Below are 14,757 nucleotides of genomic sequence, written 5' to 3'. Positions count from 1 at the left end.
CGGATCAGGCCCATGTTTTACACACGCACCCTACATTAACCCCGGCCTTTCTGCGGGTCTTTTGGCTCAGGGGCTTACCCCACGTGAGCAAAGCAGGTGCTGAGCAGTGGTTTCAAGGCGGGGTTGAAGTTAGAGGTTAATTCGCTGACTCCTCCCCGTGACACTCTGCCGTGTATTAATAATCGCACCGTCGCAGCTTCCACTTAAAAGTGGGAGGGTAGCGGAGTGTGCAGGACAAGAGAGGAGCTGTCTCCATCCAGTGGTGCTGAAAGTGCCACTGAAGGCATCATGTGGTCAGTCCTGCTCGTCTTCCTGTCCTCTCTGGACAGAAACCTGGTCAAAGGAGGATTAGTAAGCAGTGCACTTGACGCAATGAAACCGGACAAAGAAAGTTTTTGCTCCAAAGTCTCGTCAGTTCAAGGACTTTTTCTGTATGAAGTATCCGATGGAGCAGAAGTGGTGCGCTCGCTGGTGACCTCCGCGGGTGCGCTCGTGGACTGCTCTATCAATAAGAATCCAGAGCAGGTGATGCTTTTTACGCGCGAGTGCAAGGCGGGACACAGAGATGACACCGTAGAGCAGCAGGACCACGCAGCCTATCAGCGCATAGATGAATCCAGGCTGCTCTGCCAGCGCTTCCAGCAAAGCGAGAAACTCACCTCTACGGACCAAGCGCATAGACGAGCCAAGCGAGGCTTCACCTATCCCGGGACCCTGTGGTGTGGAGCGGGGAACATGGCGGATAATTACAATCAACTAGGTACAGTGAAATTCAAAATTTTATCAACATTCAATGTTTAGCGCACTGATCAACTGTGGACTGAATTTTGCAGGTGATTTTGCTGAAACTGACAGCTGCTGTCGAACCCACGACCACTGCCCTCACGTTATCCACGCCTTTTCCTCCAACTATGGCTATACAAATTTCAAATGGCACTCCATCAGTCACTGCGACTGCGATGAAACGTAATTATTTTTTAATGAAAACATATTTGACAGTACAATGTATTAGACTATAGCCTACAATGCATTTTCTCCACAAAAAAGCATTTAATAAAACATTCAATAGTCGTTGACCATGGAAGTATAGTTTGTCAATTGTTCTGTGAAATGACAAAATGCTCCATGTTTCTTATTTCTGAGCAGACTCAAAGCATGCCTGAGGAAAGTGAACGACACATCTTCCAGAGTGGTTGGGCAAGCTTTCTTCAATGTCATTGAGGCTCCCTGCTTTACATTTGCATATGAAGAGCAGTGTGTCGAGCGCCACTGGTATGGCCTGTAAGTATTACTGATTAAATCTCTCTTTAAGATGATTTGCAACATACTTTTGTGGGATAATGGGATTACATATGAACATTACACTGTGTGTCATAGGTGTAAACGATTTGAAAAGCGCCCCATTGCGGTGCTCACAGACGCCGTCCCATACGACTTTGGAGGAATTGACATCATTGATGAGCTGACGGTAGCTCCCTCCAGGAAAAAAGATTCCAATAAGAGTGGAGAGCAGGTGCAATCTGAGCCGACCTCACCGTCTCCAGTGTCAGGCTCCCAGAGCAGCAGTCCTGACGAGCCCTCCCTCAGAAACGTGATGACGGCTGCAGAAGACTTCATCAAAGTCCTGGCCACTGTGTCCACTTCACAGAGCTCCACAGCTGACTCTGACAAAGGCGACTCACCGAGTTCAGAGAAGAAGAAGAAAAAGCCCTCACAAAAGAAAAAGAAAACTAAAAAGACAAAAGGAAAGGGTAGAAAGAAGAAGAAGCAGGAAGCAGTGGTGAAAATTGAAGACGGTGGTGCAGTACCGCTGTCCAGTCCCAAAGAGGAGGGAGCCACTGGTCTGAGTAACTTTATCAGTGAGCCTCAGTCACCAGAGCAGATAGGTAGAGTATCCAACAAGGTGAGTGAGAATGAATATGAGCTGGGAGTTAGAGAGGAAACATCCAATGAAGTCATGAAAGATGAACCAGCTCTGGAGCAGGAGGCCATTTCTGTTACATCACCAAGACCCATCAAGAGGAAACCTACAAAAATGGGTTTTCTCTCCATAGTGTCCAGCACAAGGAGTTTACACAGAGCTAAAGCTAAGTGGTTACGAAATAGACAGAAGAAAGTTAAAACTGTTCCTACATTTCAATTAGAAACCACATCTGCATCATCAAAGCCACAGGACCAAAGCATTGTGAACACATCTGAAAGGCCACTCATTGTGAACACAAGTCCAATTGAAATCTCTGAAGTCAAAAAGAACAGGTCAAAGTTGAGAAAAGAGAGGGAGGAGAGGAATAAAAAACAAAAAGTAGTGAATGAAAATGTTGAGGACAATAAGAAAGAGGGCACTAGCCTTCTGACAACCACCCCAGGGCAATTTTCTCAGGACGTAGAGAGAGGCAGGGTCCATGTTACGCCTCTTAGCCCATCATTTAGTGTGCTAAAAAGACAAAGACACAGGTCAAAAGAGAAAGGGATCAGTAAGAAAAAGAGGAAAGGTCAGTCTCTTTTAAATGAACATTTGTTTGAAACCACGGAGGAAGAGGTTATTCTTCCAACTCCAAGTGGGGCCCAGATCAGTCCTGCTATCACCACAGAAATAAGTCGGTTAATGGACAGCACTCAACTAACCACCTCATGGCAGGTTTTTACTACAGCAAACATGCCTTCTGTCAACACTAAGAGACTTCCGAACAAAAAACGTGGAAAGTTGAAGAACAGATCCAACTTCACAACTTTAAGTGAGCCCAAACTATTCACAGTTACAAGACCCCCTTCTAAACCAGCAGTAGTTAAATATGTTTCAATGACAACTGATAACTTTTGGTCACCTCAATCCACAACCACCTCTGCTGTCAGCGCCCTCAGCCCTATGCAGTTAACTATTGAAAAAGTGAAAGAGCAATTTGAGAGAAAGAGAAAAAGGAAAGTAGCTTTGTTTTCAGCTTAGTAAGTAACAGCAGACAATGCATATTAAGTAAGTGATGCTGCTTGTGTTTAGGAGTCTTGTGATTTAACATTTCAAAAATTACAGCTTTTTCTGTCATTTTAGATTAACTTTCTCCCACAATCATGCTTTCAGAATTGTATTCTTGCATGCCTTCAATAAAACATTATGCAAATTCAATAAGTGGCTTCATTTTATGCATATACATTTTAAATTAACACATTTACACAAAATACTTTTTTTTTTTTTTTCAGTTTAGATTTTTTACAGAATAAAAAACAAAAATAAAAGACAAAAACAAGTTTAAGGTTGAGTTCTAGCACTAGCATAATTTTGTAATGACACGTTAATTCATGCTGTTTTACTGTTGGCCATTAGTGAGTAAGCTAATTTGAAGCATAGCCAATATTATTTAGCCAATAAAGGCTTGGGGGTAACTAAAGGTTTAGCGTATGCAATGCTATTGGCCTGGTAAGGTCACATTCTCTGCTCAGATTAAGAGCTCACTTCTTGCCCTCAGCCCTGACCACTGCACCACTCAGTCCCAAAGAGCCAACTGAAATCCCAACGCAAGGTCAGCTGATTTCCACATGATTATATAAGAAGACACTAATCAATACATGATAACATGCCTTTTATGCTATTAGCACAAGTTTGCAATGTAATAATTAAAATGAAAAGTGGTTCCTAATTTATTGTGCCACATCATGGGAACAGGGCAACAATAGAAACTTTCAGTTCAAGATTTTTGGATAGAAATCAAGTTTTCAAAAGAGCTCAGTATTCACACACATTTAAGCCATAACAACAGAGCCACTCAGACAGTTGGGTGTGTGAACAAATCTCTTTTCACAGAGAATCGAGAAAGTGGGAATTTTCCATTTGATCCACATCCACCTCTGTTTGAGTAGTTAATATCTAGACCCAGTAAGTTAATAGGCTGGTTTATGTTAACAGGTTTAAATGAGATGACTGATAGTTTTCATGAGACATATACTATAAGTATACATTTGTAAATTATTTTACAAATACATTTATAAATACAAAAAATATTTTTCAGTGCAAAGTAGCTACACAGCATTCTTTGTTATTTGAATATGACCATTGTTCAAATAACTGTAATGCTCTGACACTCAATCTAACACTAATTATATGTGTATTTCACACCCAAATATCTGCAGTTGGTCTTTGAGAGAAACAGTGATACAGTATTGAGAAACTATCCCTTTGATTTTAAGAGAGTAACTGTATTCTGAATACCACCAAATTAAAGAGTAACTGAATACTGGTACTCAGAATTAGTATTCTATAAAGTATTTAGTTACTTCCCAACATTGGTACAAGATAATAATCTATAAAAAAAAAAAGATCTCTTGTAAGTTTTCTCAATCACAAACTTGAAATTGTCCATAGGGTTGTGAAGGGCAAGTTAATACAAGTTAAATTGAATCCAACAGTTCAAATGATGCTTGCAAACTGAAGACATAAGAACTGCTCCTTATGATTCCAAGCGTGTGGAGTGAAAGTCATGTCCTTGCTCTTAACAGGAAACAATGCACTTTTTACTACCACTACCAAGGACCACTGAGCATGAAAGGGCGCCACAGTCCTGCATACTACTGGAAAAATATTCAATAACTCATTTAAACTTAACTCACTGTATTGATTAAGGAAAACCAAACACACTAAAATCCAATAGACTCAAGCGACAGTGATGTATTATGGTGGTAATACTAATCGTTCTCTGTTCAAGATGAACGCTCCTTTGACCTTGGAACAGTTATTGAGGTTTATAATGAAAACGGAACAGATTTTACCATATTAAAACATGAACATAAAACCAAATACATTACCAACTAGTTCACTTTGTATATGGATATGGTGAACGAAATGCAAGTATAAATGTCCAGCTCTATGTGAACTGTTTATTACAGTATGGTTTGGCCCTCCAACTGAAAAATCTTTTCTGTGAATTAACTGCTGTTACCTTTTCATTAATCATTTTATTTTTGTATGAGGAAAGCCCTTCACACTTTCAAGATTTTGTGTTTCTGAAAGTGAGGAGTATTTTGAAGTGCTAAATGGTGGTTAATTTAAGTCAAGGCCAACATGTTAAGTATTATCATATTATAAATTACACTTTGTGATAAAAACGGTTAGACTGGCCTGTCTCATCCTCAAGGTGAAATAACGACATTAAACATACCCACATAAACCACTAGTTTTGTCTGTATGGTCTTTATCTGCTGTAGCTGAGCAAACATTTGTCACATGGGTTTTGTCTAAAGAATTCCTATTAAGAGTATTACATGGATATTTAGAATTCAAAGCTTGTACAATTATCACATTAAAAAATTGGAGTTTGAAAAATAAAACATAAGTAAACCCTGTAGCCCCCATAGCTGTACTGAATCAATTAATATTCCAAGCAGCCTCTATTGGATATCTTATTGACTACACAGAAGAATTTCCCTCTAGGCAAAAGGAAAGCATTATGTGAATAGCCATGTGAATAGCATTTATAGACTTCTTTGGTATGGGTATGCATAGAAAACTCATTAATTAATGGGCAACAGTAGCTCAGTTGGCTCAGAGTGTTTGTCCACCTCGCCCCAATGTCTACACTGGTGTATGAATGTGTGCATGAATAGGTGAGTAGTTCCTTGATGTAAAGCATTAAAAGTACCTTGAAAATGGAAAAGCGGAAAATTATAAAAGTGATCATTTACCATTATTTAACAGACAAAGACAGTGTAATGTCTGAGTGATGCATGTGTTAGACCAGGGCATAAAAGTGTTATAAACAGTTATTCCAAGACCAAAACATTAAATAAACTGTATTTGCTATCCTGTGTAGGTGAATTAGAAAAAAATACAATCCCAATATAAAAACAACAGTAGACGTTTTTAGATGATATGACTCTAAAATTAATAAAATAAGACAGTAGTAACTTTATTAGGAGGTAATACAATGTTTGCAAAGTTGCAAAACATTGGGAGGTGCTCTTAAGGGTTTAGACAACAGCGATTTTCTGATGTCCACATAACCTTAATACACTGCAAAGGAGGGGAGTAAGAAATTAAAAGCAAAATGAGGCTTACATTAATATATTGGCTAGAAAAGAATTGTTTTTTGTGTTCTTGCTGTGGTGAGATTATAGTTGCACTGAGATTTTCATGGTTGTTTTTAGGGTTCAAACTATAGAGCAAATTCAATACCACCAAGAAAAATAAACTTAAAATGTATTGATTGATAAAAAGTAAAACTGTACTGTAAATAGATGCTGTATTTTCATTGTTTGTTGTGTATATTTTTTGGATCATATTTGCAAATGTAAAGTAATAAATCTAAGACTATTTATCATTTTAAAATCTAATAAAACTTAAAGGTCCTATATTATGCAAAATGGACTCTTGTGACTCTTGTGAGCTCTAAGCCATGATATAATGTTGAATAATAATAATGAGAAGAAGCCAGCCTAAATATGCATGGTTTGTGTGTTAAACATGTGTGAATGAAACACAACACAACTCCAGGTATGTTTGCTTTGTGTGTGATGTACAAAACAATACTATAACATACTGTAGGTCAGAAATAGTAATACATGGGCCCTTTAATACAAATACAATAAGCCCAAATAAAGATCATATTGTGGAGATAAAATATGTTTGCAGTTGATGATCAAACACAGCTATCTCTATTCAAAACTAGACAAACTGATCATTGTCACTTTTTATTTTGCACAAGCGTGAAAACTACAGCACTTCTAGCTGAAATTACAAGAGTCAGTGCAAAATAATGAAGAAATACATCTGTGTGGAAATATATTTTATTATGAATAGCAATTTAGGCTTGTATTGGGAAGGGATTTCAAAACCATTTAAAGTTAACACAACAGCATCATCTAGTGGATACGTTTATGTTACATTATTTGCTCCACAGGGCGCATCTGAATGTCTCCAATCTAAAAAAAGAAAAGTAAAAATGTCATCAAATTAGACTTAACCTGAACCAGATAAGACAGCAAGAAGAGTATATTTAACATGTAGAGGCCGACATTTAGATTAAAAAATACAGCTATTACCTGAACATGGGGAGGAGCACTTAGGGCATAGATCACAGCATCAGCAATGTCTACAGCCTCAATACACTGTAAAATAAATTCAATATCGATATATAAATGCAAGTTCAGTGTTCAGTCCTGCCATATGATAGACCTACCTTGAACTGTTTGTAGGCTGCTGCACGTTTTTCAGAATTCTCAGAGTAAAGCCGCAGCGTAAACTCAGTCTCCACCACACCTGGGGATATAGACTGAAGAGAAAGACAAATTAAAATAAGCATTACCATTACTATTACTACTACTACTCATAGACTGTATAAAAAAGTGGATTAAGGGAGGGTGATGTCACCCATAGCATTTGGCACCAATCAAATGAAGCTCACAATACTCGTGGTTATAGAAGTGAATTTGAAGCCAGGTCCACATTTGGAATTTATTAACGGACAAAATGGCGAAAAAAAACCAAACAAACACCAGGATCATGTGGAGCTGGTTTTCACCTTGATTGTTAAGATGCATCATATGTTAAATACACATAGAAATAAATAAATAAAATAAATAAATGGAGAGCAGGTTAATACGAAAATTTTAAGACAAAATTGATGCTCACTGCAGCAGTTATAGAGAGAAGGGTGACTCAATGTGAAGTCAATTGGAAACGAGCTGGAAGCGCCTCCATGAACACTTCCTATTTGGAATGCGGCGGATAGTGAGATAGCTCTGTCCATTTATATATACAGTCTATGCTACTACTACTACATATACAACAATTCACACAGTGGCTCTGATGTGGGTTTTGGCCTCTCGTAGCTCCTGTCTCAGGCCTTCAGTGAGGGCGGTCACAGCAAACTTAGTGGCACTGTAGAAATGGATATCTGGATTGCTCACCACTCGATGCCCACTCATGCTGCAACAATATAAGGATGTCATAAAAACGTAGGACTGACGATGTTAAAAATTAGTCGACTTTAAATCTACCTGTTAATGTTTATAATGTGTCCATCATCTACATTTCTCTCCTTCATTGACTGATAGGCCTCACGGGTGCAAACACTTAATCCAATGACATTCACCTAAAACACAGGTAAGTGTATTCATATAAGGTGGCCACTTTAAAGGTTCTACATTACGCAAAATAGTCTTGCAAGCTTTAAGTCACATTATAATGTTACCTCATCAAAAACATACTTGGAGTTGTTTTGCTTCATAAGCATGCTGACTAATGCTTTATTATGATTCTGTCTACGTCTTCAAAGCTCAAAATGCTCTGCTACACCTTGTGATGTGATGATTTAGTGGTAGTTTTCTAGTTAACAGCTAACATTTTCCTTTTGTTCAGTGGAGATGGCAATTCCAGGAGTGAAATCATTCAAATGATTCTAGTGAAAGTGTATGGAGTTTAAAAACACAGTAAAGTACTTCCTGGATTACCACGTGACATCACAAGGTGGAACAGAGTGTCTTCTGTATAATAGAAGAACTCAGCCAAAATATGCAGGGTTTGTGTGAATAAAACAAAATAACTCCAGGTAACTTTGGGATGAGAAAACAACATTATAACATAAATCAGGAAATAGCATAATATGGGCCCTTTAAACAATACTCTGAAATTCCAAATTAAATTGTCTGTAACAATATTTACATCTAACATGCTCTTCCAGGCACTGGTTTTGCCATTTAAAAGTGACTCTGGAAGAGCCAAACCCGCATTGTTGATGCACACATCCACTCCCTGATGCTGAGATTTAATGTAAGAGAACATTGACAAGATTTCCTCTTCGTTTGTCAGGTCACACTTGTAAGGCACCAGCAACCCACTATGGCCAGCGGCCTGGCACTCCTCTGAAAGTTTCTGTTAATGATATACAAAAAGAATCAGTTACTGTTGTGCACCACTGTAGGCTTCAGTATTATTCAGTATTTCAGAATAATCTCTGAAATACTGTATTGTATAAGTCATAAGTGTAATTATGAATAGACTGGCATATATAACAGAATGGCAACACATTTGGCCCATTATACTTTTTAAATACAAGTACTAAAACTAAGTATTAGTAGTAAGGCATATCTAGCTTTGGTACCTGTATTTTCTCCACGTCCCTGGCACAACCCATCACCTTCATGCCATGCCGCACCAGCTCCTTGACAACCACAGCTCCAATCCCAACTGAGGCCCCAGTCACGAGGGCCACTCTGCCCCTCCAGCGCTCCATGTCCCGACACAACCTACTATGGAGTGAAGAATCATTTCAGAACACTTTTCAAACCCAAGAAGGCCCAAGTTATACAGCTCCTGCACCCATGCGACTAAATCTGACAAGGTCGTCAAATTAGCAATGTAGATTAATTTAATGAATGACAGTCGTGGAAATCGCAGACAATAATTCATCTCAAAACTAACCTGAAAGTAACAGAAATATAACTATGTAAACTCCACAATTTGGCAAGAGTTGAGGACAGCTGAACCCAGTTTAGAATTTGACAGGACAGTGGCTATAATTTGCATAAAAGATTTTCTTAGGCCTAGTAAACGGCGTAGATGTTTCTGCCAAACAAAAAAAAAGTGAACCTGCTACTTGATAGATTGTGGATCCGGCGGAGACTGGTCAAAAGAAAGTGCAAGTAGTAGTTTAGGCTACAGCAGCCCTGTGTTGAATTTACCAGCACTTTTAATAGGCTACTAGGTTAATAACAGGCTATAGAAAAAACAATGTGCATCATGGCACCACAAAACTTACTTAGGATTTGATCGATGTTTGTGGAGCGATATAAACGAAAACACAACTCCACACTGTAGTGCAGAGTTACGGAGTAGCGCCAACGTGGCCCCGTCTCATTTCTCTTTCCTCACTTCCTTCTCTTTGATTTCTCTTCGATCCTCAAATTTTAAGCTGTCAAACAAATGTGTCATATTACGTGGTGTCCCAAAGAAAACCACGGAAGGAAGGAGGTAACATGAGGGAAGCTTCGGGAGGCAAACTTCTTATACAATAATCAAACTTTATTGGTCTCAGTGAGGAGTTTATATCCTCTCTCCTAGCTTTGTCTCCTCTTGAGGGTGGGACTTCCTCACCCATTTCCTGCAGAATCAAGGAGAGGAATCAAGGAGAAGGAAGCGAGGAAAGAAAAATGAGACGCGGCCCGTGGATAAACTTGATCAACCAGCAGAGCGTGTGACCTTTGTTCTTTATCATGAGGCATTCATGCTCAAAATGAAAATAACAATAAGGTTTTAGAATAGACAATAACCACTTAAAGAACATAATAAAAGAAAAATTAATTAAAGAGTATAGAACATAGTCTGCACTGTATCAATCGCTGAAAGCAATAACTTCTAATTTAAACGCATACGCGTAGTAAGCCTATTTGCTGTGCCTGTCGTCTGGTGAGTGGATGTCACTTGTGACAGCTTCCACTAGGTGGCAGCACCATGCAGATGATCACTGGTCTCAGTAGGCCCAAAAGTTGAACTCTCTCTCATAAATACTTAACTAGGCTGCGTGGTGATGATGTGTGAACAGGTTCCTCAAAATGCGAACAATAGGTCTAGGCTAGGTCTATGTAGCCAAATTCTACTCATGTAAGAGTGGGATTTAGAAACAAAAAAAACAAAAACAAAAAAAACAAAAACAAACAAACTTTAGAATAATCAAGTGAGGCTACAAAACTGTTTAGAAATAATTACTCAAGTGAGAGTAGATGTCTTCATGTAATATTTGATTTATTTGAAATTGATGTAATTGACATGACAAAGCAATAGGTTAATTAGTCAAATAATGCACATAATAGCTAGGCTATAGGCTATAAGGACAGCACAGTAATTTAGTTTTAAAATAAAATAACATTTGAAGTTGTACAAAAAAAAAAAAAAATCACATTTGTCACTCACTTGTAGGGTTACAGTGGAAAGAGTAACCGTTAGTCCGTTACACAGTAAAAAAATAAAAAATAAATAAATAAATAAATACGCTATGGTGTCTGAAAACTACTCATCTTTTAATAAAAAGGATTCTAAATGTGAGTACATGTAACTCTTCACCTCTTCCTTGATATTTTAGTTTGGGGTCACATGTGACTCAAAGTTTTTGGCGGGATATGCCGTAGACTTTGAGTAACTGTCAGTTTACATTGCACCAGGGGTGTTGAACAGGGACACCCCTGTTTACCTAGGGCCAGTGCCAGGAGGGGCCCTTTACAAAGTCTGTAATGTGCATTTTTCATTAGACAACATGTAATACAAGCTCACCAAGATGATTTATACCCAGGGCCCAGAATCTGGTGGCACACATCTGGGTTAAAGAATGGTAAGAGATAATTGAATTAGGTCTGAGCTCACACTGTTAAAGGTAAAGATGAAATGTCATTAGACCTGGCTCTTGTTTTGGCCATGTAATGCTATCTATACCCCTCTAAGCACTACAGGGATCCCTTTAGGTATAATCCCATGTTCCACAGGAATAAGTGTCTGAGGTTAGAGCAACTGTTCTGTGCTAATCTGCAGGGTGCAAAGTCATGCTCGCCTACGGTACAGCCCGTCTGCTTCCATGTGCCAAGAACTTTGAGAATGTCTAGTGAAAACTTTTAGTGTCTGAAAATTTGAACCTATAGAGTTCAGCTCCATTTTGGATTTTATATGATTAACTGTTGTAGAGAACCATTCTCAAGAATACATTCTAGACATATTGAGTACATTGAGCATTTTATTTACATTTAAATAAAACAGACTAAAACATCAATAGTCTTTGCTACCCAACTGTCTTGTATGGTTGGTTTGTCTTTCACTGAACCATATATATTTACTTAAAATTTGTACTTTTCATATTTGTTTGCAGCCCATCCCCCATTTCCTCTTGTGTTTAGGTGTGACTCTGAGGTTTGGGTCTTACATTATAATGTTGAATTGTGAGCTGTTTTCTGTTTCACGCCTTGCACACTTGCTGCTGCAGGATGGGGAACTGCTTTTGCACCCCACCCCCCACCCACACCTCAGCTCGAGCTCAGACGGGAAGCACTTCTCAGAAACATCAACCTCACTCCAGTTTATTAACAGAGACATATTGTAATGAAAAAGAACTTCAATTTAAACTGTGTTCCCTCATTATTAGTTAACTCAGAGTTGTATTACAATTGATTCATGCATGTAGTAGTAATTTTGCATTATCCTACATTTGAGGCGCAAGAGCTTAAAAAATCTTAAATTGTTGTTTTCACCTATTCCCTGTGACAAATTGCAGTTATTGTTATTATTAACATGTTTAGTTAAAAAAACTCCCATAGCCACTTTTCAAAAATAAAAAACACATATTTTACATCAAAACTAAAATTGTATGGACACAAATGTATTACTCAAATTAGGCCTATTATTTTGAATCAAAAGTTGATAAGTATTTGCAGACATTTTAATTCACATTAGTTATTTTCTGTTATTACTGCTTGTTGGATTACTCCAATGAATTTAATGGACTACTCCTGCATTACATAGCATCATTATGTTATTTAGTCTTCTTATATTTAATATGCAAAGCTAGTGCTACATATTTCTCTTATATAGTAGGCCTATAGTAAAATCTATAGGTCTATACGTGTGCATTTGATATCCTTTGTTGCTAAAGGCCTCGTTGTGTGTGGGAGTTCACATCTCCGTAAATTTTGCATGTGCATTTTTTTTAAGCTTCCTGTCTGAGGCTGAGCTAATATAAGATCACGCTCACTTCTGGGTTTTTCTTTTTCTGCCTCTGTTCAAACAGGTAAGACCAAAAAACATGCTGCTCATATATTCATTTTGCTATTTGTGTGGTTAACTTATAATATCTCTACCATGCTTGAAATATTGATGCAAGGTTGAATATTAAGGATGTAATCAGAAACAATGTACTTTGTCTAAATGTGCACGTGGAGCATCCAGAAGCTACAGATGTACAGTGTTGTCACCCATAAAGTAGAAAGCACTACTAAACTCCTCTGCAATGTGTAGTGTTTCCTACTTTATGGATGAGTGGACTGTTGGCGGCAGTGGACTGAAGACCTAAGTGAATTTATTTATAATAAGTAACTGACATGTATGGTATTTTTAAAGAATGTTGTCAAATTCCTGTTTTTGCTTATGTTATAATTTCAGCAATAGAAAAATACATGCAATTTATACTCTGAAATGATGTAGCCTATGCTTTACTCCAGCAATTAAAAATGGTACAATACAATGTTTCTCTTTATTGTGTTTTGTAATTTTTAAAGTTTTATATAAAAACAGTCCAAACAGAGCATAAGGCAAACATGAGAGTACTAAATATATACACTCTGGTTTGAGTGTACATTTAAGGCCAATGTCCATTACATCAGTTGTACAAAGTATTTTCCAACTAATCACTTTGCTTTATAGTTTATGTAAATGTCTCTATGAATTACATTGATAAGATGCTCTGTATTTGGCATTCACCTATCTCTTAAGTACAAATATAAAAAAAGACTTGGCCCAAATAGCACTTCACCTAAAATGAGGATCTCTAATCCCATGGCAGTGGCTGTAGGTAGTTGGATGGGACCAAACCTCTTCTTCCATGTAGATCACCCTGAGATTTTGACATTTGTTTTATGTTAAATTGTGGCCTGTATTAAACTAATGTAAAAATGTCATAAACACTTACATAGTAGAAACCATCTTGATCCATTTCCCCCAACACATAAATGATGTCCCCTGATCGAAAGCCTAGTTCTTCCTGAAATAAAATAATATATTTAAAATACATTTTTTATTTTTGTCAAGACAAATTCAAGATTTGAGATTTTGAAATGGGCAGCATAAATCAGACTTACTTCACTGTCAATATTCGGCGAACTTTCCCAAGGATCATAGTCAAATAAGGCCACCATTCTGCGCACCACCAAGTCTTCAGGAACACTCACCACACTACTGCTAAGGTCAGGAGTCAATGCCATACCTGTCACAAGACCCACACTTTAGAACAATACAGCACATCAGAACCATGGACTCTTTTATCTCAAAATAAATCAGTGAGTCAAATGTTTTAAATAATCTGGCATTTGAAATGTTCAGCACTTGTAGACACTAATGGTGGAGTACGGCCTTCCAAAACCATAATGCAATGAAACAATAAAAAATATATAAATTTATGTGTTTTTTTATGTGTATTTTTAGTTGTAACTGAGCAGCTTCCTGTCTCTGCATGTCATGGTTTCGAGTTGACTTCACATTGACAGTTTCTCGTGTACAGAGTGTTTCTGTGGTTTCCTTACCTGCATGGTCGACAGGAATGAACCCCTGCTGCAGGAGGAGGTGCTTCAGGTAGTCATCATCTACTGGCACTTCAGCCACCATGTTACTGGGCACAAATCCAGAGAGGCCCCCAGACTCACCACGATAGAAACCATCAGAGTCTTTATCACCAAAAACCTATCAAGCAATTTTTAGTTCAGTGAACAAGTGAAGCACATTACATTCAAATAAACTAATTTATGGCACCATACCTTGATGATCTGCCCTGGGACAAATGGTAGCTCCTCTGCAGCAGCCTCATGGTTTGGGGACATTGCCGCAGGGTTGTATGGGTATAGTGCCACAAACAGACGAACAGTTGGGATCGAGACCTGGCTGGCCGTCTCCAGCTCCCATTCTCGCAGGTCCTCTGGTGTAGCAACTCTCACCTCATCTGGAAATATTAAAACATCCAGCTCTAACTGACTGTCCATGGACACCTACGTGAGTCCACCTCTTCACTCAGACAGATGGCTGCA

General features: G+C 38.2%; 3 protein-coding genes across 3 annotated transcripts; 1 reads left to right on the top strand and 2 right to left on the bottom strand.

Moving 5' to 3' along the window:
- The first annotated feature begins 288 nt into the window (after window positions 1-288).
- proca1 (protein interacting with cyclin A1) lies at window positions 289-2,944 on the top strand. Its single transcript, XM_055147876.1, has 4 exons — window positions 289-760; window positions 834-966; window positions 1,147-1,281; window positions 1,378-2,944. The coding sequence occupies exons 1-4, from the start codon at window positions 289-291 to the stop codon at window positions 2,942-2,944; spliced, it is 2,307 nt and encodes a 768-aa protein (XP_055003851.1).
- Window positions 2,945-6,755: 3,811 nt separating this feature from the next.
- LOC110163629 (dehydrogenase/reductase SDR family member 11-like) lies at window positions 6,756-10,046 on the bottom strand. The gene is made up of 8 exons (XM_020928625.2): window positions 9,744-10,046; window positions 9,087-9,234; window positions 8,648-8,857; window positions 7,984-8,078; window positions 7,783-7,912; window positions 7,164-7,256; window positions 7,027-7,092; window positions 6,756-6,906 (listed from the first exon to the last, which is right to left on the bottom strand). Exons 2-8 carry the CDS (start codon window positions 9,216-9,218, stop codon window positions 6,865-6,867), a joined length of 768 nt encoding a protein of 255 aa, XP_020784284.1. The 5' UTR covers window positions 9,219-9,234; window positions 9,744-10,046; the 3' UTR covers window positions 6,756-6,864.
- Window positions 10,047-10,934: 888 nt separating this feature from the next.
- si:ch211-105f12.2 (RIMS-binding protein 2-like) lies at window positions 10,935-14,712 on the bottom strand. The gene is made up of 5 exons (XM_020928468.2): window positions 14,491-14,712; window positions 14,260-14,416; window positions 13,819-13,943; window positions 13,650-13,721; window positions 10,935-13,574 (listed from the first exon to the last, which is right to left on the bottom strand). Exons 1-5 carry the CDS (start codon window positions 14,710-14,712, stop codon window positions 13,509-13,511), a joined length of 642 nt encoding a protein of 213 aa, XP_020784127.2. The 3' UTR covers window positions 10,935-13,508.
- Window positions 14,713-14,757: the final 45 nt, after the last annotated feature.

This window comes from Boleophthalmus pectinirostris, unplaced genomic scaffold (assembly GCF_026225935.1).
Source record: "Boleophthalmus pectinirostris isolate CB_2022bp ecotype Guang Dong unplaced genomic scaffold, ASM2622593v1 HiC_scaffold_9, whole genome shotgun sequence".
Taxonomy (NCBI): Eukaryota; Metazoa; Chordata; class Actinopteri; order Gobiiformes; family Gobiidae; genus Boleophthalmus; species Boleophthalmus pectinirostris.
The sequence above is the reverse complement of the archived record's forward strand: the minus strand, read 5'-3'. Positions and strand labels throughout refer to the sequence as shown.

Excerpts from the sequence above, each read along its gene's own strand:
- si:ch211-105f12.2 (XM_020928468.2), bottom strand. The coding sequence starts at position 14,712 with ATGGACAGTCAGTTAGAGCTGGATGTTTTAATATTTCCAGATGAGGTG. Across the intron at positions 13,944-14,259 it reads CATTCCTGTCGACCATGCAG|GTATGGCATTGACTCCTGAC; the intron begins GTAAGGAAACCA and ends GTCTTGTGACAG. Across the intron at positions 13,722-13,818 it reads CGCCGAATATTGACAGTGAA|GAAGAACTAGGCTTTCGATC; the intron begins GTAAGTCTGATT and ends ATTTTATTTCAG.
- proca1 (XM_055147876.1), top strand. The coding sequence starts at position 289 with ATGTGGTCAGTCCTGCTCGTCTTCCTGTCCTCTCTGGACAGAAACCTG. Across the intron at positions 761-833 it reads GGATAATTACAATCAACTAG|GTGATTTTGCTGAAACTGAC; the intron begins GTACAGTGAAAT and ends TGAATTTTGCAG. Across the intron at positions 967-1,146 it reads CACTGCGACTGCGATGAAAC|ACTCAAAGCATGCCTGAGGA; the intron begins GTAATTATTTTT and ends ATTTCTGAGCAG.
- LOC110163629 (XM_020928625.2), bottom strand. The coding sequence starts at position 9,218 with ATGGAGCGCTGGAGGGGCAGAGTGGCCCTCGTGACTGGGGCCTCAGTT. Across the intron at positions 8,858-9,086 it reads GGGACGTGGAGAAAATACAG|AAACTTTCAGAGGAGTGCCA; the intron begins GTACCAAAGCTA and ends TATCATTAACAG. Across the intron at positions 7,093-7,163 it reads CAGCCTACAAACAGTTCAAG|TGTATTGAGGCTGTAGACAT; the intron begins GTAGGTCTATCA and ends TTTATTTTACAG.